The sequence below is a fragment of the Pollicipes pollicipes genome, unplaced genomic scaffold, assembly GCF_011947565.3.
Source record: "Pollicipes pollicipes isolate AB1234 unplaced genomic scaffold, Ppol_2.1 Scaffold_6052;HRSCAF=7182_pilon_pilon_pilon, whole genome shotgun sequence".
In the NCBI taxonomy this organism is placed as follows: Eukaryota; Metazoa; Arthropoda; class Thecostraca; order Pollicipedomorpha; family Pollicipedidae; genus Pollicipes; species Pollicipes pollicipes.
In genome coordinates, this window is record NW_023596805.1 from 26,767,840 (window position 1) to 26,794,814 (window position 26,975).

Consider the following 26,975-nt stretch of genomic DNA (forward strand, 5'->3'; position numbering starts at 1 on the left):
ACCGCCTCTCTGGCAGGGGATGACAGTGGTTCGAAACAGCCGACCTGTCACGAGCCCTGTCTCGCACCGCCTCTCTGGCAGGGGATGACAGTGGTCGAAACAGCCGACCTGTCACCGAGCCCTGTCTCGCACCGCCTCTCTGGCAGGGGATGACAGTGGTCGAAACAGCCGACCTGTCACCGAGCCCTGTCTCGCACCGCCTCTGGCAGGGGATGACAGTGGTCGAAACAGCCGACCTGTCACGAGCCCTGTCTCGCACCGCCTCTCTGGCAGGGGATGACAGTGGTCAGAAACAGCCGACCTGTCACCGAGCCCTGTCTCGCACCGCCTCTCTGGCAGGGGATGACAGTGGTTCGAACCAGCCGAGCTGTCACCGAGCCCTGTCTCGCACCGCCTCTCTGGCAGGGGATGACAGTGGTTCGAAACAGCCGACCTGTCACCGAGCCCTGTCTCGCACCGCCTCTCTGGCAGGGGATGACAGTGGTTCGAAACAGCCGACCTGTCCTCGAGCCCTGTCTCGCACCGCCTGTCTGGCAGGGGATGACAGTGGTTCGAAACAGCCAGCCTGTCCCGAGCCCTGTCTCGCACCGCCTCTCTGGCAGGGGATGACAGTGGTCCGAAACAGCCGACCTGTCCTCGAGCCCTGTCTCGCACCGCCTCTCTGGCAGGGGATGACAGTGGTTCGAAACAGCCAGCCTGTCTCAGTGCACCAGCGACGCCCTTCTGGCGGGGATGGCGGCGACACTAGTGTCGCAACGCCATGGGACGGTTCACGGCGCTTGCGGCGCTGCCGATGTCCGCTCGACGCTCACACTCACTCTCCACTCGACGGAGGGTCGGCCCCAGCCGCGACCGACCACCGCAGCTGCCTCGGCGACGGCAGGCGGCGGCGAGCTCGGCCAGCACGCCGAGCACGCTGGTGACATTGCAATGAGCATTAACGGGGCAATTCTCAACCGGAGGTGCAGTACCATTGCAATGAGCATTAACGGGGCAATTCTCAACCGGCGGTGCAGTAACGATGCAATGAGCATTAACGGGGCGATTCTCAACCGGCGGTGCAGTAACATTGCAATGAGCATTAACGGGGCAATTCTCAACTGGCGGTGCAGTAACATTGCAATGAGCATTAACGGGGCGATTCTCAACCGGCGGTGCAGTAACATTGCAATGAGCATTAACGGGGCAATTCTCAACCGCCGGTGCAGTAACGATGCAATGAGCATTAACGGGGCGATTCTCAACCGGCGGTGCAGTAACACTACAATGAGCATTAACGGGGCAATTCTCAACCGGCGGTGCAGTAACGATGCAATGAGCATTAACGGGGCGATTCTCAACCGGCGGTGCAGTTTGGCACCATTCGGTATTCATAGACAGCAGAACACGAGCTGAACACAACGGTGGCGACGAGCACCCATACACGGCAGCACTCTTACACTCTACAGCGTCGGCGCACCGCTGGCTGGAGCCGGCTGACTGCGCAGATCGCCGCGCAGATGGCAGCACAGATGGCAGCACACTCTTACACTCTACAGCGTCAGCGCACCGCTGGCTGGAGCCGGCTGGCTGCGCAGATCGCCGCGCAGATGGTAGCACAGATGGCAGCACACTCTGACACTCTACGGCGTCAGCGCACCGTTGGCTGGAGCTGGCAAGCTGCGCAGATCGCCGCGCAGATGGCAGCACAGATGGCAGCACAGATGACCGCACACTAGCTGAGCAGGCCCCGCTCGGCGAGCCAGGACTTGATGAGTCGGGTGCGCTATGGTGGCCGCGCGGTGGAATCCACAGGACGCCGGTGTTCTCTCTGCGTAACCTGACAGATAAATTACGAAGATCAACTGGACCATACGACTTAGGGATCTATTCTCCAGCACCCAAGACGCCATCCAAATGTAAAATCAGCGTGCTGTTCCCCTTCGTGTAGCGCTCCATCGCCGCTGACATCCGTTCAAATCAAAATGGTTCGCCGTCAAAAGGGCTGCGTTGGATCGATTTTGCGCAAAATGGCCCTTATCTAAAGCACGCCAGGTAGCCAGTAGCACGCTCTAACCCTCACCCAGCCATGGAGGGCGGGGGACTCGCAGGCCCTCTCTGCTTTTTCTTTATTGACTTTTGAGCATGTCTCGTAATTTTGACACTTGCGTCCAAAAAAGGTCCAACTAATGGCTTTTCATCCACATGAGCATTGGTAAAGACCACACCAGTCAAAATTCTTAACACACTGAAAACAAATCACATGTTATGAACTGAATGCGTAACTTGCTTGTTCTAAAAAGATCGTCAACTTTAGTGATGACTGTGGCTGAGGGTGAACGACAGGTCATCAGAGGACATGCTTAGTCAAACATGTCCTATCGCTCTTTCTGCGGGATTTATGGCACCTACACTAGCAAGAATGTTTTGCTACGATCCACCACGTCAACATCATTTTGATGACGGACATCACACGGCGAAGTGAACTGAATATATTGACCCACGGTTTCTCTCAGTCAGAGAAATGTTCAGTATTGGTTGGCGTAATTTTTGCCACGCTTTGTGCACAGATGCCGTACTGGTGATTTGTCATTTTTCAGTTAGCTTTGATATCGGCTCTTGCATTATGTGTCACTGTTCTTCAAAAGGTCAAGCTAGTTCATGATGTCGGCTCATTAGTGCTACACCCAGCATCTGAACCATGGCCTGCGATTGTGATTATTGCAGCCGCAAAACGCGTCTAGAAGAGCTTGAACACACTGCCTCGGTTTTGCTCTTCATAACATAAAATCCGCGCCATGATTGTTCCACATTCCAATACACTGTGCCGCACTGTGACCGCGTTTCTCTTGGCCTGGTCTTTAACATGGCCGCATACAAGTCACGTGCAAAAACTTCACCACATTGCGCCACATGACGTTTGCCGCATCGTCCCAAGTATGGCACATAAAATAGTTTCACAAGTCACGTGCAAAAACTTCACCATATTACGCCACATGACGTTTCCCGCATCGCCCAAATATCACACATAAAGGAAATAGTTTCCCGCATCATCAAGTCCGACCTTGACCCGTCAAAAGGCTTCATATCACGCACTCAAGCCGACGTTTTGTCAGCGGGGATGTATCCGCGACCACAGAGGCCATTCGGTTAATAAGGACCCAAAAACCCTCAATTTTTACAACCAAAAGATAGCAAACAAGATGCTGTTGCTTACGGGGACTGCTTTTCCTGAAATGGTCTGGGTGTCATATCGGCGAGAACATTTTCTGCCATCTAAGATGTGGACAGTTCAAGGCAATGTGCGTGAACTGGAAGGTGACCTATTGGCCCGGAACCCCAAAACGGATATCTTAAGATACCTTAGATATCGATCAACACCACGGTTTTCGTCCCGATCCTCTACCTGCCTTGGATAAAGATTAGTGGGGTTCACCACCCCTCCCCCTCGACAGGCGAGGGTGTAAAATGACTCCGTCGGGCGAGCCTCAAATTAGGCCATGCTATTGAATGAGCCTGAATACAACGCACATCACGGCGGTGCCTCGCCTGGGCAGGTGCGCACACCTCCCAAGCTACCGAGCTGGCGCCGCGCGGCTGCCGGTGGCAGCAGCAGCCGGCGCCGCCGGCCCGTGTCGCACCTGAGACCGAGGTCGCGCTGGATGCGCTGGTAGGCGTCCAGCAGCTCGGATGCCGAGAACCAGCGGGCGTCCTCCAGCTCCGAGCGGTCCACCTCCAGCTGCGGCCGGACAGGGCCGCGTCACGGCCACAGCGGCGGACAGACAGGACAGGGTTACGGCCACAGCGGCGGCCGGACAGGGCAGGGTCACGGCCACAGCGGGGGACGGACAGGACAGGGTTACGGCCACAGCGGCGGACGGACAGGGCTGGGTCACGGCCACAGCGGCGGACGGGCAGGACAGGGTTACGGCCACAGCGGCGGCCGGACAGGGCAGGGTCACGACCACAGCGGCGGACGGACAGGACAGGGTTACGGCCACAGCGGCGGCCGGACAGGGCAGGGTCACGGACCACAGCGGCGGACGGACAGGACAGGGTCACGGCCACAGCGGCGGCCGGACAGGACCAGGTCACGACCACAGCGGCGGCCGGACAGTACGGGGTCACGGCCACAGCGGCGGCCGGACAGGACGGGGTCACGGCCACAGCGGCGGCCGGACAGGACCAGGTCACGGCCACAGCGGCGGCCGGACAGGGCTGGGTCACGGCCACAGCGGCGGCCGGACAGGGCTGGGTCACGGCCACAGCGGCGGCCGGACAGGACAGGGTCACGGCCACAGTGGCGGCCGGACAGTACAGGGTCACGGCCACAGCGGCGGCCGGACAGTACAGGGTCACGGCCACAGCGGCGGCCGGACAGGGATGGGTCACGACCACAGCTGAGGACGGGCAGGCCCCGGCCCATCCACAGACCGCACGCAGAACAGGCACCGTTACAACCAAGGAACAGCGCCCTGTGCCAACATCGCGCAGTGACCGGCGCCAAGACATGACAGTGAAACGGTGACTGTGACCACACGGTAAAAACATGACAGCGACTAGACGACGATAGACCCCGCGGTGAGGACATGACAGTGACCGAGTAAGGTCACAGTAAGGATAAGACACCACACGGTGAAAACATGACAGTGACTAGACGGCGATAGGCAAGACGATGTAAGGACATGACAGTAACCACACGGCACACACAAGGCCGTCACACAGTGAAGACATGACAGTGAGCAGATGATGATCGGCTGCACAGTGAAGGCACGACAGTGAGAAAACACAGTGGTAAGCCCCAAGTGATCCGAAGGTGACAGGCTACAAGTACAGAGAATGACTGAACCAAGGCCAGACAGTGAGCAGCTTCAGAGCCACACAGTGACCGATCACAATATCAGACAGTAGCTGGCGCGAATCCAGGAAGCATGAGGCCATCGTTCAGTCATTAGGACATATTACAGACATGCCATCAGCCTCCATTTTTCACGATGTTTTCAATCTATGAGTTGCAATTTCATCTAACTCTGAGCGACAGTCATCCCACTTCAGTCTCAAAGGTTACAGTCTAATCTCACCCCGACCTCATCAGTGAGAGTCCCACCTCAGATGGAGCTCCATCCATCTGTTGAGCGCGGCTCCTCTCGCCCAAGGTGAGAGGATCGTCTCACCTCGGTGTGATCGGTGAGCGCGTAACAGCCGACCATGAGACTGCTGCCGTCGAAGGGCCAGTGCTGGGAGCCGGCGTACCGAATCTGGTGCACGTCCAGGCCCACCTCCTCGGCCACCTCGCGCCGCACGCACGACTCAATCGTCTCGCCTGGCGGAGACGAGCGGAGATCACGACCGGACCCGATGCTGCCCCATCATCCCACACCGACCGCGACCGGACCCGACGCTGCCCCATCATCCCACACCGACCACAACCGGACCCGCTACTGCCCCATCATCCCACACCGACCGCGACCGGGCCCGATACTGCTCCATCATCCCACACCGACCACAACCGAACCCGATACTGCCCCATCATCCCACACCGACCGCGACCGAACCAGACACAGCCCCATCATCCCACACCGACCACAACCGAACCCGATACTGCCCCATCATCCCACACCGACCGCGACCGGACCCGACACTGCCCCATCATCCCACACTGACCGGACCCGACATGGGCACATCATCCCACACCGACCACGACCGGACCCGACACAGGCCACATCATCCCACACTGACCGGACCCGACACAGGCCACATCATCCCACACTGACCGGACCCGACACGGGCCACATCATCCCACACCGACCATGATCGGATCCGACATTGGCCACGTCATCCCACACCACGGCCTACACCAGTGGCGTGCATCATTTATTGGAGCTCGTCAAGCTCCAGGAAGCTGGCCAACGGAGCTCTACATGTGGACGCATAGAGGCTCATGCCCATGCTGTGGTCGGCTCCATGAAGCCGACCACACAGCTGTATATGTAGACAGAGAGATGCTCACCTGGCTCCAGGAAGCCGGCCACACAGCTGTACATGCCCGGTGGGTGGCGCCCCTGTCGCACCAGCAGCGCCCGCGTCTGTGCCGTGTCCGTTACCATGGTGATGCCGACCGGTGGCGTCACGGGATACTGCACTGTCTCACAGCTGGGGCATCTGGCGAATGGACGAACTGAACTGGTGACATCGCAAACCGTCAGTCGTTCGTCTAGCACATACAATGCACGCAAAAAGCACGGTTAACACAGGCTACCCAATGCACACATTTCAGCTTCATCTATGTAAAACGGTAGTGTGCGGCGACAGTGCCTGCCGCACTGTCGCCGCCGGCTGGTGTCTCGCCGTGTCGCTGAGGCGCCGACCCAGCCGCCACTGACCTCTTGGCGTGGCCGGCCGTTCTGCTGCGCAGCTCGACGCCGCAGTTGGGGCAGAAGTTGGTCACCGCCTTCCAGTGGAGCACCGCGAACGCCTGCGGCAGCCAAGCGGCCGTCCCGCTCGCTAACATGGCCGGCACAGCCCAACACGCGACACCGAGCAGGCGCTGAGCGGATCCTCAACACAACCACACCTCTAACGAACATCCTTCTGTTGATTCGCAGTGTGTTCCACTGACGTGTTTTCGTGTCGTGCGTGCCTGCGTGCGTGCGTGCGTGTTCAACATGTGCTCGCGCTCCATCCACCTGCGATGGGTTCCTGAACTCATGTGCCACTGCGCTTCTTTAACAGGCCCCCATGCACAAAGAGCTCGTTTATCAATACCGTTGCCTCGTTTGAGCGCACTGAGACTACAGAGGCCGTATGGAGTATTGGAGTTACTGCTTAGGATGGTTGTATCTTACTCTAGCCACGAACGTGTACAATGAAGACGCTCTATTTTCTCCCTCGGCTTGGCCTGCCTCTGAGTTTCTACCTGTCTGTTATCTCACAAACAAACAGACAAACCAGACCATACCATATTGACAGCCCTTATGTATGACGTGGTGCCTGCCTGAGGTCAGGGCGGATAGGAGGATCAAGGAACCATGCGTACCATGTCCACAGTTCTCACTCTCACTCCCTCATACTCACTCCCATGTTTACCATGTCTCACTCATGCCGCGCATGCACGAGGCCAGGTTGGGGCTCAAAACATCGTACTGCGGCGGAAGCTCGCCCATGTGACATGGTGTGAGCATAGGGCCCAGACTGGGAAACAGTGGCATACCATGTGGACAGAAGGCACATGTGACATGGTGAGAGCATAAGGCCCAGACTGGGGAAACAGTCATGTGGACAGAAGGCACATGTGACATGGTGTGAGCATAGGGCCCAGACTGGGGAAACAGTGGCGTAACATGTGGACAGAACGCACATGTGACATGGTGAGACCATGAGGCCAAGACCGGGGAAATAGTAGCGTACCACGTGGATAGCTCGCACATGTGACATGGTGTGAGCATAACACCGGACAAGGGAAACAGCACCATACCATGTCGGCAGCACTCACATGCGACATGGTATGTGCCTGAGCCCAGGGCAGGAGGAAGAGCGCCGCGCGTGGATCCACGAACTTGGAAGCCAGGGCGGTCTCGGCCTGGGCGGCGACATCAGCGCCGCCTGGCAGTGCCGCCGTGAAACACGCCTGGCCCGAGTCTGCGATGTGCAGCAGGACAGCGCGACTGGCCACGTCTTCCCAGGGACAGAGACTCTGCAGCTCTGGGAAACAGAGGGATGTACACTGCAGCTCTGTAGCATGGAGGGACAGAGACTCTGCAGCTCTGGGAAACAGAGGGATGTACACTGCAGCTCTGAAGCATGGAGGGACAGAGACTCTGCAGCTCTGGGAGGCAAAGACACACGGACTGTAACTCTGTAGCATGGAGGGACACAAACTCTGCAGCTCTGAGAAGAAGAGCGACATACGGCGCAGCTCTGTGGCATGGAGGGACACAGACTCTACAGCTCTAGGAGGCGGAGACACACAGACTGCAGCTCTGTGGCATGGAGGGGCACAGACTCCGCAGCTCTGGGAATGGAAGGACTCTGCGGTTGTGGAGAACAGAAGGGCAGAGATTCTGCAGGTTGGGGGCACACAGGAGCACAGACCCAGTGGCTCTGGACAACAGAGGAACACAGACCCTGCAGCTTTGATAATGGAGAAACATAGCCTTTGCCGACCTTATGAGCAGAGAGATGCAGACTATACAGCCAAACGCGGTAGGACATGTTCTGGAGATCTGGTGGAAATGACACAGCTCCTGCTAGCCAATTTCTTTCTGAGCTTTAAATTTACATTTCCATGACGTTCTCTGAATAAGCGCCTGGCGCAAATTAAATTTTTGAGCGCAGCGGCTCGGTTTCAACATTTTGAGCCCATAACAAGAGTGTAGAATGGAGAAGTGCTCATGAGAAGTGAGGGGTGCTCCTCTCCCAACTGCAGCAAACCACCCAATAAAGACCCGCCCGACCAGCTCTGCGAGCGGCGTACCTGAAAAGGTGATCCACCTCAGCTTCTGGGAGCCATGTTCCATTGAGTTCATCTGCTTGCCTGCCAAATCCTCACTCTGGATGTTAATCAGTGGTCTTTTGTTGAGGAAAGGCAGGAACAGGCCCCGTTCCATCATTTCAGAACATCTGTGTTCAAGAAGAAAGGAGCCAGTTAATTTGCTGACGGAGATCAATGCATTTGAGAACAGCCCATCGGAGCTAATAGACAGCACGACGCATCTCCGAGACAGACATGGCGGGTCGCGTTAGGTACAGCGAGCCCGTGTGTTGCTCCACTGAAGGGGGCGCTGTCGCGGCACGCCCGGTTGACCCAGCCCGGGCGAGGGGTCAGCCGAACCCGATCCACCGACCCGCCCGCGCGCACTCCCGCATCGAGACAGGTGTGATGGGACACATCGGCTGACCCAGCCCGGGCGAGGGGTCGGCCCCACCCGACCCACCGACCCACTCGGGCGCACCCCCGCATCGAGGTCACACGAGCCAGCCAGCACGCACGCACCTCCGGCCAGCAGCATGGGATCCCTGCGCGACGTATCCCGACACCCAGGGTGGATGATGCGGACATGCTGATCTTAGGAGCTCAACCTCAGCGAGGCTGTGTAGGCGCACCGTCGGCAGCGCGCTTCGAACTGACACTACAGACCCGTCTGGTCGCGAGCCCCACCTCCGAAGTCCATACCCCCTGACGCAGCGGCGGAACTTCGCACAAATGTAGAAAGCGTGGATGAAATTATGCACGATTCCCGTCAGGTTTGCGTTGAAGTCCTCGTGTGGTCAGGGCAAAACACCGCAGGGAAGATATCGGGTTGCAGCCGCCTGATCCCTGTAGTTACTGCTCCACGAAGAGGGTGCAACTTCTGCCCATGGCCAAAAGGTACTCTCCCCGCGAATGTGCAGGCAAACCTTGCCGCATTTCCTTGCCCCTACAAGCCACGTGAGACCGGCAACAAGACGACATGCAAATGGCTGCCCCATCTCGTTTACATTACCACGGCTTCGGCAACAGTCAGCTCCAGACACCGTTTACGAACCTGTAATAATGCAACTGGCACACGGTGCTTTCGTTTCTCAGCACGACATTACTGACTTTTCATAATGGGCCAGAAAACAGCTCCTTCGGTAATAGTGATGTTGGTTTATGACGCGCACGGCCGATTGAATGCCACACGCTCGGGTGACGGGAGGGGAAGGGAGGGGGATTTAACCTCTGAGACCTCAAATAAGAGAGCTACAGATACCAAGTCACAGGGTAAATGTTCGTGTATGTTAAGTCGTTTGAGTCAAATTTCGAGGCCCCTATAATGAAGACCTTTGGGCCAAATAAGGTTTAACAAGGCTGAACTTCAGATCAGTGTCTGAAGTGCCTCCAGACCTTCCCATGCAACTACCACTAGCCTAATTATATACTATATATATATATATATATATATATATATATATATCACGAATTACTAACGGCGACTTAATAAATACACGGAACGTTCCAAAAAACAAAAGGTTTATCGGTATCATTTCAGGTCAGAGACCTCCTCCGACCTTTATGAAGTCTAAACAAATTGTCTGATATGATTCGAATTTCTTGATCCCTGAGATCAAGAACTTTGAAATGAGTGTCAAACACTATCATGCAGAGCAAGTTCTCCAGGAAACAAGCAGGTTGCTTTTGACCACAGGCTGACCTTCATACCTGACCCACGATCAATGGGACTAGTTGTAATCCTTAAATTAATTGCCTAATTGTCCAAGAAACTGCCTCAAAGATGCATGACCTTGTCTAACATTCCGTTATCACACCAGATTAAACGATGCCCTACGAGTTGTCTTCGCTGACAGCCGTGACGCAACTTTGACCTGCCACAGGTCAGCCAGCTTTCAAGGTTTATCTATTTTTTATGGCGACAGACCAGTTATTTTATTACCTACAGGTGAACGAAGTTGGGCACGGCTGAGCCGCGCTGTTCGCAAGTTTTCTGGAAAACCTTCCGGGGTCAAATTGACATCCCACCCGAATGCGATGCATTCAAGATCTCCCGCCACTTGGCGTCGCAATATCTGAAACGCCGAACGCAGTGGGCGTGAAACGCTGCCAATCACGGGCCCACAAACTTGAAGCTGTTGAGCTAAATGATCTGCTCGCCACAGGCCATCGTTAGGGTGATCCGATTCCAGGTGCTTCTACTGTTGGACACTAACAGCAGGTTTTTGGACCGTGATTCGGAAGTACGTTAACAGGCGACCGCTCGTCTCGGGCCAGGGACCAGTAAGAGGCGACCGCTCGTTCGGGCTGGGGACCTGGTCGCATTAACAGGCGACCACTCGTCTCGGGCTGGGGACCTGGCCGCATTAACAGGCGACCGCTCGTCTCGGGCTGGGGACCTGGCCGCATTAACAGCCGACCACTCGTCTCGGGCTGGGGACCTGGCCGCATTAACAGCCGACCACTCGTCTCGGGCTGGGGACCTGGCCGCATTAACAGGCGACCACTCGTCTCGGGCTGGGGACCTGGCCGCATTAACAGCCGACCGCTCGTCTCGGGCTTGGGACCTGGGCGCAGTAACAGACGACCGCTCGTCTCAGGCTGGGATCGAACGAAGGCATGCAAGGCCCAGCTAAGGCCAAACATGCTCTCGCCGCTCCCATGTTCAACTCGGTCAGTAGTGACTCAGACTCCTCCTTGCGTACTTGATTAGCTTGTTTGTTATGTTCGATATTGAATACTCGTGCGATGGGGGCTAATCAGTGAACATGATTCAAAATAACAGTCAGAGGTATAATAAAATACTCATTGGAGGCATGATGCAAATTTTCAATTAGGGGCGTGGTGCACATTTATTAGGAGCCTGATGCGATGCCAATGTCTGAGCAATCGTCTATCCATCATTTCAGTATAGGGTGAGGACATGCAAACCTGTCATGGTCATCCATAAACTACAGCACGTTAAAAAATATTCTCCCAAGTCCTCATATTTGTAATTGAAGATGCCGTGTTGACTGTTGTCTGCAGGATCATTCCATACCAACTCAACCAATTGATGTCAACCGACCCCCTGGGATTCAGACAATTTTTGTCTGGAGGGATTTTCCTCTAGCTCCTAACAATCCTGATCTGATCTGAGCCTGACCTGATCCTGACCTGATCTGATCTGATGCGATCTGATTCCAGTGAGCTGGGCGCTACCGTGCGGTCGAAGCGCCCGAAAGCCCCAATTACTACCATTTGATCCCAGTGAGCTATTTTCATGCTTAAGCAATCAATTCGTCGTCTTCTGAAAAATGCTTCCCATCTTGGTCCAGTGCGGCACAGTCGTTCATCACACAAACTTTTTGCTGTCACCTCCCCGCCGTCTTGCATTCCCATGCACGCGACGAACGGACTGCGCCGTTGTTTGCGCTGCATCCCAATGGAATCATTGGAATTAAATTTTGAAGAAAAACGGTGCACGGTTTAAATGCTGCAAATTTAAACGGTTTAAATGTGCAGATAAGCCTCTCATGCACGCGCTTTGCGTTTTTCCGTGAAACGTTGTTTGTCGAGTTTGTTATCGCCTTGTTGACCTTCTCAGTACATTCCCCAGTGGTTTATCGTAGAGTTATAAATATTGGGATATTTTTTGAACAATTAGCCGTACTTTACTTCGTCAGCGTCGGATAAACTTGCAAGTCCGCAAGAAATGCCTTGAGGGCACCTGCTCCCGGTCAATCTTTGCCCTTCCCCAGCATGCATTCCTTACTTGCGAGGTCATGCCGTTTTGTCATGAATTGCGATTCCTAGGGCGATTCCCATGTTTGCGGCCCGCACCATCAGCTTAAGATTCTGATGATGAGTACAAGCTGACGGATGATGCTTTGTTCGATTCGGCCAGCACATACCATGAGGGACGGAGACTAGCGAATGTTACAAAACCGACGGGGTCGGCACTTTTATTCTTAGGCAAGTGACATACCCAAAAGAGGTATGCCCAAGCCAGGCGTTTCCAAAGCACCCCTTTGTCATCGTCTGTCTCAAATATTGATGCAGTCTTATCTGCTGATATTGTCGCTTTAGGAAAAAATATGTTACATCCCCTCATCTCTGTTTTGACACGACATTCGATGCTTTCTTCAGAAGTGTTGCGAAAACGCCATTTTCCCCTTTTAGAATTCGGTTTGTTCTGACCATTTTTAAAGGAAGTATCGAACTTGGTTTCCATTCCCTTTACAGTACATGGCACGTGGTCAGACTTGGCATTTTGACGCAGTGGCAGTGGCTTGCTAATTGGCTCATCGAACTTCACTACCAGCTCCGTTACCGTTTTCCTTCACGCAATTCTCTACCAGCTTTGCCCGCTTCAGCCCATCTAAAAATTTTCATTTTAACGACATATGCCAACGCAAGGGGCCGTTTGAGGCCTTTGGTGGCTGACCGCAATTCCATTTGAGGTTTTGTCCTCCGCCAATGACTTAAGAGTGTTTAAAACGGACAATATGGATACATGCTTTGCATATTAATTTTGCAATCGTGTTGCGGAGAGGGGCATATCACGTCCCTGACTGTGTCCGTAGACTAAGCGAACATGCACTCTTCTGGACTCGTAATCCAGCGGTACTGGGTACGAGTCCCAGAGCGGGCGCATTGATTTGGCCCGACTGAAATGAAAAGGTCAGCTGGCAACTGGCCAGCGAGGGTCAACCCTGGCCCGGGGCGGCCGTGTCGTAGCATTGTGCGGCACGTAAAACCCTCCGCAGTCCTGTCTGGCGCACGGGCGGAGGCGAAATTATCCGTTGAGCTGGGCGGTACGACTTGGGTGGTGGGTTCAGGGTACACGCAACAAGCTATGCTTAGCAGGCACTATGAACCCAGAATCACCCATACAAACATTCGGAATAAATTTATAAAAAACACACTAAAACTCATGAAGTCTTTGCTGTTTCAATTGAACATAAATCTGGTATGAATTTCATTTTCTGATCGTACACTTTGTTCAGCAAGCTATTTGATTTCGATCTCGACTGCCACAATTTGATACGACTATTCATTAAATACGGTCAGCTATCCACACAAAACAACTGACTTAAGTTCATTTGCCGACATCTCCACCAAGTCTGTCATGATGTTACCGAGTTGCTCTGCTGCTTTCGCCATCTCCCAGCTCTACTCGAATGAAAGTAGGTCTGGCCCTGCGCCTAGCGAAGAGCTAGTGGGTCTGTTGGTGGCGGGCATTAGGTGTCGACAGCGCTGTTGCTGCCGCTTATCTTTGGTTTTGTATGTGCTGCTTGTGACGGGCTGGTCACTGATCGCGCTGCTTGCGACGAGCTGGTCGCTGGTCGCGTTGCTTGTGACGAGCTGGTCGCTGATCGCGCTGCTTGTGACGAGCTGGTCACTGAACGCGTTGCTTGTGACGAGCTGGTCGCTGATCGCGCGGCTTGTGACGAGCTAGTCGCTGATGGTGCTGCTTGTGACGAGCTGATCGACAGCTGGCCGTAAGCTGGCGCATCATTTCGGACTGTCCAAACTGAGGGAATTTCCGGGCAAGACATGCATAGGGATTCTTCAACTTTCGGAAGACCGTGGAGATTGTTTCCTGGGTGAATGCAACCGATTCTCGTCGGCAATGCAGTTTTTCTTTGTTGGCACCACTTGTTAAACCGGATAGCATTACGTCTTCGTAGCTGTTGTGGGAACCCTCTTAGGTTTCTCATATGGCACCAACCGCTCCTGTGTGTGACGTGAGCACACCGCTTTCTTCATGCAGTCAGTGATACTTGACCTTTGTCTCAGGCATGAACGTGAATAGCATCAGCTGGTTTCACGATACATTTTCCGATAAATTTTCTTTGATGGCAAGCACTGTGGCCGCCAAAGGAGCGCTTCATTTTGGCCACCCCAGAATGGGGTATCTGGCCGTATCTAGCCGCCAGCATCGCTCCTTGATCCTTCCCACACACACGCAGCTCGAATGGCTGCGCCCTTTGAAAATGAAAATGTGAACAGGGAATACCGGCGTGCTTTATCTCATACCAGCCGGACTGCATGTCAGCAACCGATCCTCCCCTTCTCCCTGCGTGCCGCCCTAGACCATGTCACACACCCGAGTCCAAGAGGAGGGTGCGCTGAAGGGAGTGGCTGCCCACCGTTGTGTGCCGGAGGACCGATCAGGAGCTCGATGGGTGAGCTGGTAAGGAGAAGGTCAACTGTGCTTGTCAGGAACTCGGAGGTAAAAAAGTGAAGAGTAAGCAATCATGGCTATTTTGCATTGACAATGATTTTTTACGAATCGAGTTAGGAAATTCAACGATAAACCATATGCGTATTTATAGTCGTTTTTCGTTTATTGTCACATGAAATGTGGACATTTTACGGTCCATCGTCTCATTATTGAATCTGCGGTATGTAATAGATACCATTCTAGATACGATCCATAAAAATCTATCTTTCTAAAACATTAAACACAAGACAACATTTATGACTTCAAAACAGTTGGTTCAATTGCTCTGATCCTCTCACGATCGTGTTCAGAGCTAGACAAAAACGCAAAAAAAAATCGTCCTATGTGGTCGTGTGTCGAAAGTGTTTTTTTCTTGGTTGGGTTGGCATGAGAAGACCCTATAGCAATATGGCACAGGTACTTACACTGGATACCACTGCTTTCACTTCTGGCTGGTTTTTACCAGCACTGCCTTCAGCACCTGAATGTACTGATAGCAGAAAGGCACATTATGTGGCACCAGTCAGAGCTGACTACTGGTGTCAGGCCATCTGAGCTTCCTGGGTTAGGTTTAATGCTCTGCCTGGCTGCCCAGGTACAGCATCAAATATGCCTAACATTGATTGTCTGGCATGCAGGTTTGCACCCCAGGAACCACAGTTATGTGGCTCATATTTTTGGCAGGCAGCTGGCCAAGAAACCTGGATAAAGCAAAGATGGCCTTAGCATTGTTTGGCAAGAACTGTTCAATGGAATTCCCTCATGAGTTAAATGCAGGGTTAGAGGCATTTACTGCAAGCCATGGTAAGGCTTTGGCTGCAAGGTTCCTCTGGAAAACACTGTCAAATTTGTGGCAAAAACATCACACTGAGCTCTGAAGACACAAACAAAGAGCAGTTGGACCTGAAACCAGTACATGCCAGGTAAATTCAAAATGCTTCATACACTTTATAACCAATTCATTCAGCACAAGTTTGTGATTTTAATGCAGTTATAATGTATCAATGTGTGAGTAATGACCTACTTGGAGTCATCATCCTTGGCAGCCTGCAGAAGCTTGATTCTCTGGACATAGCTGAGCGTGGAGCTGTTGCGAAAAATACCTCTCACTGAAGAGGGTATAACACAATTTGATAAAAGTTGCTTAAATGATATCATTTTTCTTTCTTCTGAGGCCAAAATGTTAGCAAGTGCTGTGAAGAGAAATACAAGTCAGAAAATTTCTGCAGGACCAAAAAAATGTTAATTTGGAAAACAACGAAAATCTATTCACCCACACACAAACACAGAGAAGTTTGCAAAGACCTCTTGTAAAGCATTCCATTTTAAGAACAACAGTAGAAAAAGGAAAGACTGCATCCTGGGTGGGGATAGCAAACAGGGGTGCAGGAACTACAGAGGCTAGGGGAATTAAAACTCTCCAACTGGCAATTTTTTATTAGCCTTGCGGGTGTTAACTGGAAAGAACTTGCCAAAAAAAATGTATGAGCCCCAGCATGGAAGGCTTGCCATTGTCACTTCTAGCAAAACTGGCCCCCTAGGCAGCAAACTTCCATTTTTGAGGGGGCTGAATTGGGAACAAGATCCTTAGTAGAATTTTGACATTTTCACCCCAGTAAAAGTGCAATGGCTCATGCAAACCTGCTAGTTAAATCATCATATTATATAAGTAACAAAAATACAAGAGTGTTTGCTTAAGCTCCCTATTGACAAATGATTGTTTCAACAAAAGTACAACTCACAGATAAGACAGTTGTAATAGCCTTATTCCTTTGAGACAGAATGAACATACAAATGAGTCTTTACCATGTCTATCTCATCTATACCTCCATTCTCATATTTTTCTACAAGGAATAATGATAATACTACTATCTTATCTACATGCATAACATTCCTTGCAAATGCACTTTCATGCAAATGCAAATGCACAACAATTTATGTCACAGTATAACTCATGTGGTTGAAGCTACTGACAGCAGTGAAACTACTGTGGAGCTATTCAAATACATTTTTGTCAGTAGAATATGATCCAGCATATATGCCATGTAACCAGCTTGATGCCCGAAGCAGAGTATTGAACAAACAACTAGCAGCAAACTGCCCATATCTGCCTTGCAAAGTAAAATATGCAGCTGGCAGCTCCCAATTGATGGGCCGAATAAACAGAGAACAGCCATCTAAATCCATCCGCCTAGAAGACCGGGTAGCAAGGTGATACCCACTGCCTCATCTTTTACATGCTGCTTTATTTTTAATGCTAGCAACTGGTGCATGCATCACACAAGCTAAAATTTATCTCAAACACCAGCTTAACAAGTCTCGCCTTATTTCCACACGAAATAACTTGGAATATAATCTTAAATCACAGTATGAAAGGTCATTAACAACCTTCTGACTTATCACATCATAGAAAAGGCACCAAAGAGCTGGCTGTACACCCAATGTTTGACAAACATGGTACCAAGTTAATGGGCACACGTGAATTACACCAATAAATATAGATATCCAACTTTTGCATAGCATCACACAACTAGACCAAAAAACCATTACCATTAAATCATTTAATCACGAAGTAGGTCATACTTATAATGATCAATGTACCGTACATCCACTTCTTTTTTCTTTTTTTAATACCAATGCGTGCTTTATTTTGTAACTGCTCCACCAGAAACGCCGCACAGACAAAGAGCCACAGATTTAATGCCGTATAAAAAATGCATTTGCGCAGCAAACAAATGATCTTCGTTGACAAAATGCATTGTCAGAATGAGCGATGGTAAAATACACGTGCTCGACACAAAAAGAACAAAATGACAGTAAAGCCGCTGAATCGGTCAGCCGCCAATTTCTTGACGGATGGTAGATCCTAACTGGCGCATGTGATTCTTGCCGGCGGTGCCTGGCTTCCCGTTGGCTTGGATGGGCGTGGCTGGCTTGCGTGGCTCGCCGGAGATTCTTCACTGGCGGTGGGACTGCTGCACTGCTGGCGATGCTTGGTGTCTCAGTGACAGGACTTTAGGCGCCGACGGCCGCGGGTAGTGCGCCGGCGCGCACCATACCAACGTACCAACGCATTACGTGAACTGTGTAAGGCGCCTGCTGAGGTCACAGCAGCCGCCTTTGGACGTGTGGTCTGGGATCTTTGTGGAGCCTGCTGAGGTCACAGCGGGACGCCCGGCCCAGGTTGTATGGAACCCGCCGAGGCCTCATTGGCTACCTCGGGACCTATGACCTAAACAGTGTGTGGAGCTTGCCGAGGCCTCAGTGGCAACTTGGAACTCATGGGCTGAACTGCGTGGGGAGCGTGCCACTTTGAAACGCGCGGTCCGGGCTCTGTATGGAGGCTGTTAAGGTCACAGCGGGAGTCGGCTCCCGACTATGTTCTTGAGGCCTGCTTTGGAAACATCGCGCCAACCACCGCGGTTCACGACTAGTATATCACAAGCTGTCTGCCAAGCTCAGCTCCGGGATCCAGACGGTCCAGATCCGGGATCCGGGACAGTTTGACCTCCAGGCTGGCCTGGCTCGACGGCCGTGAGCACCCGCGGATGGATGACAGAAATCGGCGACGGCAGAGGCGCGAGAACGGTGAGCCTGGCTTACTATACTGGCACCGTCGCTGACAGATCCCACTTAGTGCGGATGATGCAGTTGTAGTCTAGGTCAAGTTTTCCGAATCCACATACCTCTTATGAGCTCATGATATGAGCTCTAATGTTGTTGCTGTCAGATCATAGATTCTGCTAGATCATCGATTGCTGTCATTCATAGATTCATAGATTCCAGACAAGACCGCACGGGGCCAAGCGAAACTGGACGGGATTGGATAGTCAGAAAAGACCAGATCAAACCAGACAGGGCCTTGCGGCATAAGGAGAGGATTTGGTTCAGTGCACAATTTGATGTGGTTCAGTGGTTCAGGATAGACCAGACGCAGACCCAGACATAGACACGAACTTAAACACAAATATTGACACTAGACATAGACACAAAAGTATGAAGGACCTCTCCAGAGGACTGTTTCTTACATGCTTAAAACAATTTCAAAACAATACATGAAATACGCGAGCAATGACTCGATGTACTGCTCTGTTGCACTGCCACGTGTGTCGATTTCTCAAAATAATTGGGGGAGCCAGAGTCTTGCAAGTCGTCATAAGGGTACATCCACGAAACACTCCAAGAATATTGTTCACTTATGTTCTGTTCTGATGATCTGTTTATCGATTTTCAATACACACACACACACACACACACACACACACACCACACACACACACACACACACACACACACACACACACACACACACACACACACACACACACACACACACACACACACACACACACACACACACACACACACACACACTATATACATATATATATATATATATATATATATATATATATATATAACACTCGCATTTACTGCACGGTATTTAAAGCTCATGTGCGCACCAATAGTAATCCGTATGCAAGCCTGGTGGCTTACATCAGGTTCTTATAGAGACACTTGCTTTGTTAAGCTGATGGGAAGAGGTTGCACTTCTTTACTGCATGCTGAAAGTGAAGTCTGTGAATAAGTTACTATGATGTGCATAAGTATTGTTTTTATGTAGTTACTTATGCATTCAACAAGGGGAAAACATCGGCAATATGTGGGGTTATCACAACTCGTCTACACGAAAGTTCTCGACATTCCAAATTTTCATTAATAAGACATATGCATTTCAGCTAATAGGAACAAAACATTAACACTCTTCCACGCATCATTTCAGAAAATGGTAATCAAGTTTCCCTAAAACGTTTAACACATGTCCTTCTATTGAGAATATTTTTCTCCAACCGTTTCACCAAATACACATCGCGAGGCACCTGCACTTATGGAGAACGCTGTTCCAAGCTGTTGTGCCTCTGAAAAAGCGAGCCTAACCCGCTTTAGTTCGAATGTATGGCAAATAAACTGGCCATAATGCTACTGTCATGCACATTACAAGGTGATTGCAAAAGCGTCGCTGGTTGAGCTGGCTCTTCAGTGGCCATGCAATTATGTTCATAAAACATACTCGGTGCTCAGTGAGCTGACCCACGCAGGGGTGCAGCCAGTCTTGGTAAGGGGCGAGGGGCACAGAGTTGGCAAAGAGGGCCCACTCTGTTGAAAGGTTCCATCCAAAAATGAGCACTGGATATGGCCTCTTGATTTTGAAGGACATCGTTTTCTTTGCTTTATCCAAATATTTGCATTCTTTAAATGAAACCGAGACCAGAATGCTTCGGAGAGTGCCTTTCTGTTTGTATGTTGAAGTCAACAACTTGAAGGGGCTAGGCTTTAAAAAAATGCATATAATTTATTTACGGGCATTGTTTGCTTTGCAGAGGTTAAGTGGAATCTTTCTAAGCTGATAGCACTCAGCGGCAGTGTCGAAATTTGCATTGGTTGCACGGAGACATTTTGAACGCACATGACAGTGAACGTAGATTATAGATCGAAATGGGATCATCAGTTGATATTGACATGGTCAACTATGTTCATCTCAAAAAGTTCAACCTTTGCTCAGAATAGAGCAGTGGAATAATTACATAAAATAGCTCTGGCCATGCGAGCTGTCAAGTCTTAGACCCCATGCCTGGCGTTGCAGTCTCCGTCGGCCACGAGGCGTCGGCCCTCTTGTTAGTACTTGGCGGTGGCCAGTGGGCGGAGAAAAACTATATCGGTTCCGAAACGGTTTGGACGCGTTGGGATGTCAGTTCATGCGTTTTGAAGATAGTCCAGGAGCATGTCTCACCTGCACACTTGTTTCTATCACGGGAACGGATAAGCGTTCAGAGCGCCGCGAACAGGAACAGGAATTTGTTAGTGGGACAAGACAAGTGAAGATGGGATCTTTCTTTTCGTGTGGCTGTCGCTTTATATCTGTTCAGAGGACATTCCGTTTACTTGTGAAACAATAAGCAGAAGCATTGTTTAACATTGTCTCAATCTGATATCTCAGTGTTTTGCCTTTGCCATTTGCTCGCCGTTGCCTTGCTTGCACTTAGGCTTAAGAAGATGAGAGGGGGGGGGGGAACTCACCGTTGGGGGTGATTGGACATTGGGGAGGGGGTGGCAATGGCTCCTCCAACAGGCTACAAATCGACGCTTGCATGTACTGTATTGATTCAATTTTACCATTTCAGCAGTCTTGTAGCCGAAGCATCAACATATTTCTATTTTTCAACTTATTGTCATTTGTTTACGTAATGTTTACGTAATAGTAATGAAGCCTATAGAATCGCTCTGAGACCAAATGAACTGCTAGTAATGGAGGAAATACTCAAACTAGAAATGGTTTTACCAGAGACATGCTAAAGTTATGAGTGTCCAGCCATACACCGATCATTACAGCAACTAGACATCACATTATAGTTAAAAAGAGCTTTATACTAGGCAATAGGCAGCGTCAAGAGGGATCACAGTTCCATCAGCAGTCAGCATTTCTACTTGGTCCAGATTCTGGCACGTCTGTTGTCATGACACCTACTCGAGCCATAAACATAAACCTTAGCAGCTGTCGGGACGCATTGCCGTATTGAGCGGGTAACCACATAGGCCATACGGGATTCAATCAGGATAGGAGTCATTAAACCACCATGCTAGATGACAGACGCCACATAGCAGGTCTTTGCATAACAAAATTGATGACGAAAAGCATCTGCATCAGCAATTTTAGTCTCCACTACTTATGACGTCCAATGTGTTCTCACTCTATTTATGGGAGCCTCTTATCATGGGGCGGGTAAATAATGATCTCGAGGCATGCTAAGACGTTTGTGTAGGTAATTCAAGTACAATATGTATCATTTTTATAGATGCCACTATTTTGACGCCGCCACATCCTCACAGATGCGGATAACTAGGGCTCTCAGACAGGCGGGGTAATGCGGGGGTTTGTATGAACAAGCCGAAGTGGTCATCAAAAGGGGTGTTGGTAAGGCGCTTTGCATCCCTCACATGCTTCATTGAATTGGAAAATCGTTTTATTTCACCGATGTTATTGGACTAGGCATCCTGGCAGCAATTACATTTTGTTTCATTTACTTACATGCGCTGCGTGGCATCGGCATAGCAGTCCTCTTCGGCAAATGCTGCGCTTCTTGCTGGCCACCAGGCCGGGCAGGTGTTCGAGAGCTGACGAGTCTCAGCACCTGACGGAGTTAGCCACTCCGTGAGGCCATGCATTCCGCTGTTAGCTGGGTTTTGCTGCGGCGTTGGTGCTACTGATCATCTGATGAAGGAGCACCAGGTGCTGTCGATGAGTGGTGGAGAAGCAGAGGTGACAGTACCGGCGTCAAGCGTCTTGCTTGCTTTGTCTGGAGTTGGATGGCGGAGACATAGGGGTGGTGGTACCGGTATTCAACGTCTTGCTTGCTTTGTCTGGAGTTGGAATGGCGGAGACGCAGGGGTCATGGTACCGGTATCAAATGTCTTGCTTGCTGCGTCTGGAGTTGGATGGCGGAGACATAGGGGTAATGGTACCGGTATTCAACGTTTTGCTTACTTCATCTGGAGCTAGGTAGATTTGTACACATCTCCGGATGCTGTGCATTCCCGTACGTTGCCAGCGTCCAATCACAGACGTTTGGCGCAGGGTCACTAGCGGTATGTAGCTTGTCTTTTTATATTCACGGCTTGCGCTGATGACAACGGTCGGAAGCTCGGCGCCACAACAGGTTTAATGTATGAGTATGTCATGTGTGAATCTTTGTGTTTCAATGTTAACACTGCAGGTCGAAGAACAGGATGTTTTGTGTCGGAGAGCAGTCGGTTTGTGTCATGGTAAGTCAAAAAGTGCATGGAAGCCGTCGATGAATTGGAAGAGATTTTGTGATATATCCTCACGGAGGGTCCAATGCAAAACTTCTCTCACACTCTCCAATCGCGAAACGCGCTGCTAGTCCAACTTGTAAGAGACTACTTGTGCCAGTCAAGTAGCGTTCACGAAATACATTTGCACAGTTTCAACATTATTTTTCTGTGCTGTGGGCCAGATGTGGAACTTAGCTTGTTTAATCGATCCAGCCCATATCCGTCTTATGCCCTAGGCACATTTCTGTACGGACGTAGGCCACTTCATTATTTGGCCATAATTTTGACTCTTGCAGTGCTGGCGCATATGGTCTATATCTGCATATGGTTACAAGAACGTTTCTAAGCTGGTTTTTGATGCATTCCAAATATCATCACGTGCGGAGTATTCCGTCCTTTGGTAAATCATAATGGCAAACCACAACTTTCCAGTATCTCATTAACTGTATATGTTGTTCATCTGCTCGCTTTTTCATCCAGATACCACAATGACACGAGCGGACTCCAATGATCCAGCACTCCAGGCGCACAACGGCTGTTCTTTTCGCGGCCAGCTATGGGCGATGTTGAAGGGGGAATAGCCATCAACTTCTTCGTTATGTCTGGTGGCGATTATCCCGAGAGCTCCTGTTCATTACAAACAAGCTGGTTGAAATATTATCTTTTTGCATTTACAATTTCTCCGTAAGCGTTGCGCTGCATTGCAGACACGAATTGATCTCTTGCTGCCCTCGCATGGTAGGCATTGCTGGTTTGCTCGTGCAATTTCTCATCAGATGTTAATTTCCCATTGACAAAATGGTTGTGAGGTGCTGCGGTGAACACTTAACTAAACTTTATTTACGAGTAAGACAAAGTTAACATCTAATCACGCAATCATATCAGCTTCAAAATCATTCTGGTGCTGTGGATAGCAAGTCACAACTTAACTTTTCCCTTTTCGTCCGAGAGGGCAGCCTATGAAGTAGCCTTGGATACACTGCTTATTCCACTGCTGCCAAAATGGTACGATTGCCGGCGCGTACGATACACAAAACGAAGAAAGCAGACATATTTCGGTGCGTGTGGGGGGGGGGGGGAAGAAGCTGCGGATGCGACTCAGTAATCAGACAGCACGACGCATTGTTCAAGTCCGACAAGACTATCACCGGGAGTCGGACGTCAGGACATCCAGTGACCGGTGGCCTAGTGTCGGGATGTCAGGACAATCCGACGGTCAGTGGCACAATCCAGTGGCCGGTGACTAAGTACCAGGATCTCAGGACGATCCAGTGGCCGGTGGCCTAGTGTCTGGATGTCAGGACAATCCGACGGTCGGTGGCACAATCCAGTGGCCAAGTATCAGGATCTCAGGACAATCCGGCGGCCGGTGGCCTAGTATCGACATGTCAGGACAATCCGGCGACCGGTGGCCCAGTATCGGAATATCAGGACAATCCGGCGGCCGGTGGCCTAGTATCGACATGTCAGGACAATCCGGCGACCGGTGGCCTAGTATCGGAATATCAGGACAATCCAGCGGCCGGTGGCCTAATGTCGGGATGTCAGGACAATCCGGTGGCCAGGCTGGCCAGCGGCCTAGTGTCGGGATGTCAGGACAATCCAGTGGCCAGCGGCCTAGTGTCGGGATGTCAGGAAAATCCAGTGGCCGGTGGCCTAATGTCGGGATGTCAAGACAATCCAATGGCCAGCGGCCTAGTGTCGGGATGTCAGGACGACCCAGCGGTCGGTGGCCTAATGTCGGGATGTCAGGACAATCCAGCTGTCGGTGGCCCAATGTCAGGATGCCAGGACAGTCCAGTGGCCGGTGGGCTGGTGTCGGGATGTCAGGACAATCCAGCTGTCGGTGGCCCAATGTCAGGATGCCAGAACAATTCAGCGGTCGGTGGCCTAGTGTCAGGATTTCAGGACAATCCAGCGGCCGGTGACCTAACGCCGGGATGTCAGGACAATCCGGCGGCCGGGGCCTAACGTCGAGATGTCAGGACAATCCGGCGGCCGGGGCCTAACGTCGAGAGGTCAGGCTTCTCACTACCCTGACACAAGTTTGACGGAACGCCTGTCGGAAGTCCCAGCTAAAGACGACGAACACCAGCGGGTTGAGCACGGCCTTGACACCCCCGCTTGCAATCACTAGGGTCCAGATCAGGAAACGGTCGTGCGGCATCAGCACGCACGTCAGACTCTTGACGACCAGGATCAGACCGATGTACGGCGCGCAAGAGACGACAAAGATGGCGAGGAACGCCACCATGGAGACGGTGGCGACGATGTCCACCCGGCCCCGGTTGGCAGCTCTGGCGGGCGCAGCGACGGCGGACGGCTGAGACCGGCCCGGACGCGGTCCTGCCAACGGCTGCACCGCTGTCAGGGTCGAGGGCTGCAGAGTGAGGCGGATGCGCCCGGCGCCGCGTCGGGGCTGGGCTGACGCCGCGGCGGCGCCCAGCGCTGGCGGCTGGGGCTGGGCTGTGGGGCTGAGTTCGGGCTGGGCTGACGCCGCGGCAGCGCCCAGCGCTGGCATGCTGGGGCTGGTCTGCGGAGCTGAGTTCGGGCTGGGCTGACGCCGCGGCAGCGCCCAGCGCTGGCAGCTGGGGCTGGGCCGTGGGGCTGAGTTCGGGCCGGGCTGACGCCGCGGCAGCGCCCAGCGCTGGCTAGCTGGGGCTGGTCTGCGGAGCTGAGTTCGGGCCTGGGCTGACGCCGCGGCAGCGCCCAGCGCTGACAGCTGGGGCTGGGCCGGGGGCCTGAGTCCGGGCCCGTCTGCCGCCGCGTCAGTTTCTGGCTCTGGCAGCCGGAGCTGGTCCGACTCCACCTCAGGTATGGTGGCGAGCGAAGAGACAGGGCCGTGTCCGACGTCACGACGCTGACCAGGGACGGGGATCGTCGGCGTCTGCGGGCTCGCCCTCCTCGGCGCTTCGCCGTCTGTGCTGGATCCGGCCGGGCCGGGACGCCGATGCCTCCGAAGTGTGCGGGCCCCGCTGGACTGCCGACCTGGCATGCGCTTCCGGCTCAGCTGTCCGCGCAAAGACGAAGCGTGTCGCCGCAAGCGTTGTCTTGATTGCAGTGTTTTCTTCAGGATACTTGCGTGGCAGAAGCTCAGAATGACGAAGCCGATGATGTATTTAGTGACGGCGAAGGCAAGCACGGCAGAATTCTGCTGCCGCTCGAGCACTAAGGATATGCTGTAGTCTTCCGGCGTCCAGGCGATCTTTTCGCTGCACTTGCCGTAGGCCGATTGATTCAAAACGACGTGTGAGACAAACGTCGGTGTGATCGCGACCGCCGTGAGCAGCAGTATGTTTTCCGTCGTTACCGGAAAGCTCTGATTCCGGATCACGATAAGATAGCGCAGAAAGGTAACAGTTACTATCAACGTGAAGTCGGTATCTGCGGTAATCTGCAAGATGACGAAGCGCGCGTGACAAAGCCAGGGGTGCAAAGCACCCCGCTCTCCTGCCTCTATGATCGGCACTGCTGTCCACAGCAAATTGGTCATGGAACCAATCGAGATCAGGTAGTTGATGACCGTGTGCAGTTTTCGGTTGAGAACCACAGTAAGCACCATGGCGAGGTTCAGCACGAGCGCCGACCCCACAGTGAGCACCATCACGGCCATGAAGACGGCGCGCATGGCGGCGGCGCCGCTCCCACCGTCGGCCCTGGCGCACACCAAGCTGTCCCCATCTTCGTGCCGGTGGCAGCGCAGCTGGAGCGCCTCCTGGACACACTCGCTCGAGAGGTTGGCAGGAAGCTCCGCCACCGGAAAAACCGACATGACTCCACCTCTGCAGGGTGACAACTGACGACCGGGAAGCTTTTGCTGCCAGCCGACAGTCTTCGGCTTAGCAAAGAGAGCTGGAGGCCTTGTTAGCGTCCAGCTAATGCTGAGAGCGGTCGTTAGACCGTATCTGGAGAGTTCCAGGACACAATAGGCCCATACAGGGCCGTCGTCCTTAGCAAAGACTCCCCCCCCCCCTGGAAATCCCAGGTTCAGCCCACGCAGAGTTTGGTCGACTTGTGGTTCATAAGCTCCAAAAGATCGCTTGCAATGAAGCAAATCACGGTCTTGAGCAGTAGTTAGCGTCGTCGTTTGGGCTAATGATTTTGTAGCTGGGGCGTTTCACCATTCCCTGAGTCCAAAGAAGAAACAGCTGACTAATGCTACCTTTGCGTTTAAAATGTTCTGCGGTATCAGGGGAGAGCCGTGGGCCACCACGGAAAATCAATGCCTGGCCGTGCCACAAAAATGTTGAATTCACCACTAAAACCCCCAGATAAAGTAGGTTCTTAAATGCGCAGCAATTTCTGGGCTAGGAAAATAGATAGCGGTCGATTTATTGCAGTGTTAATGCAACACAACGCGAATTGCCTAACTGCAGCAGATCTCATCAGTATAATTATGCGTAAATGACTTAATTGAGAGGTCACGTTTATTTGTCTACCTGTATGTGCAATATATATATATATATA

The 26,975-nt window shown here is 52.1% G+C and overlaps 2 protein-coding genes across 3 annotated transcripts in view; both read right to left on the reverse strand.

Annotated features, from left to right (window-relative positions):
- LOC119104844 (nucleoside diphosphate-linked moiety X motif 13) overlaps nucleotides 1–17,250 on the reverse strand; it is a 27,012-nt gene extending 9,762 nt beyond the window's left edge. The window contains exons 1-8 of one of the 2 annotated variants that reach the window (XM_037228568.1): nucleotides 17,208–17,250; nucleotides 15,682–15,850; nucleotides 8,453–8,598; nucleotides 7,472–7,680; nucleotides 6,363–6,454; nucleotides 5,990–6,141; nucleotides 5,154–5,302; nucleotides 3,621–3,718 (exon numbers count right to left, since the gene is read on the reverse strand). In XM_037228568.1, coding sequence (XP_037084463.1) covers nucleotides 3,621–3,718; nucleotides 5,154–5,302; nucleotides 5,990–6,141; nucleotides 6,363–6,454; nucleotides 7,472–7,680; nucleotides 8,453–8,598; nucleotides 15,682–15,815 — 980 coding nt within the window. In that variant the 5' untranslated portion in view covers nucleotides 15,816–15,850; nucleotides 17,208–17,250. Of the gene's footprint in view, nucleotides 1–3,620; nucleotides 3,719–5,153; nucleotides 5,303–5,989; nucleotides 6,142–6,362; nucleotides 6,455–7,471; nucleotides 7,681–8,452; nucleotides 8,599–15,681; nucleotides 15,851–16,631; nucleotides 16,651–17,207 lie in introns of those variants that run through there. The other variant, XM_037228569.1, reaches the window with a different exon arrangement.
- A 7,263-nt stretch (nucleotides 17,251–24,513) lies between these two features.
- On the reverse strand, nucleotides 24,514–26,280 carry LOC119104405 (octopamine receptor beta-1R-like). Its single transcript, XM_037228103.1, has 3 exons — nucleotides 25,591–26,280; nucleotides 25,229–25,368; nucleotides 24,514–24,805 (listed from the first exon to the last, which is right to left on the reverse strand). The coding sequence occupies exons 1-3, from the start codon at nucleotides 26,278–26,280 to the stop codon at nucleotides 24,514–24,516; spliced, it is 1,122 nt and encodes a 373-aa protein (XP_037083998.1).
- Nucleotides 26,281–26,975: the final 695 nt, after the last annotated feature.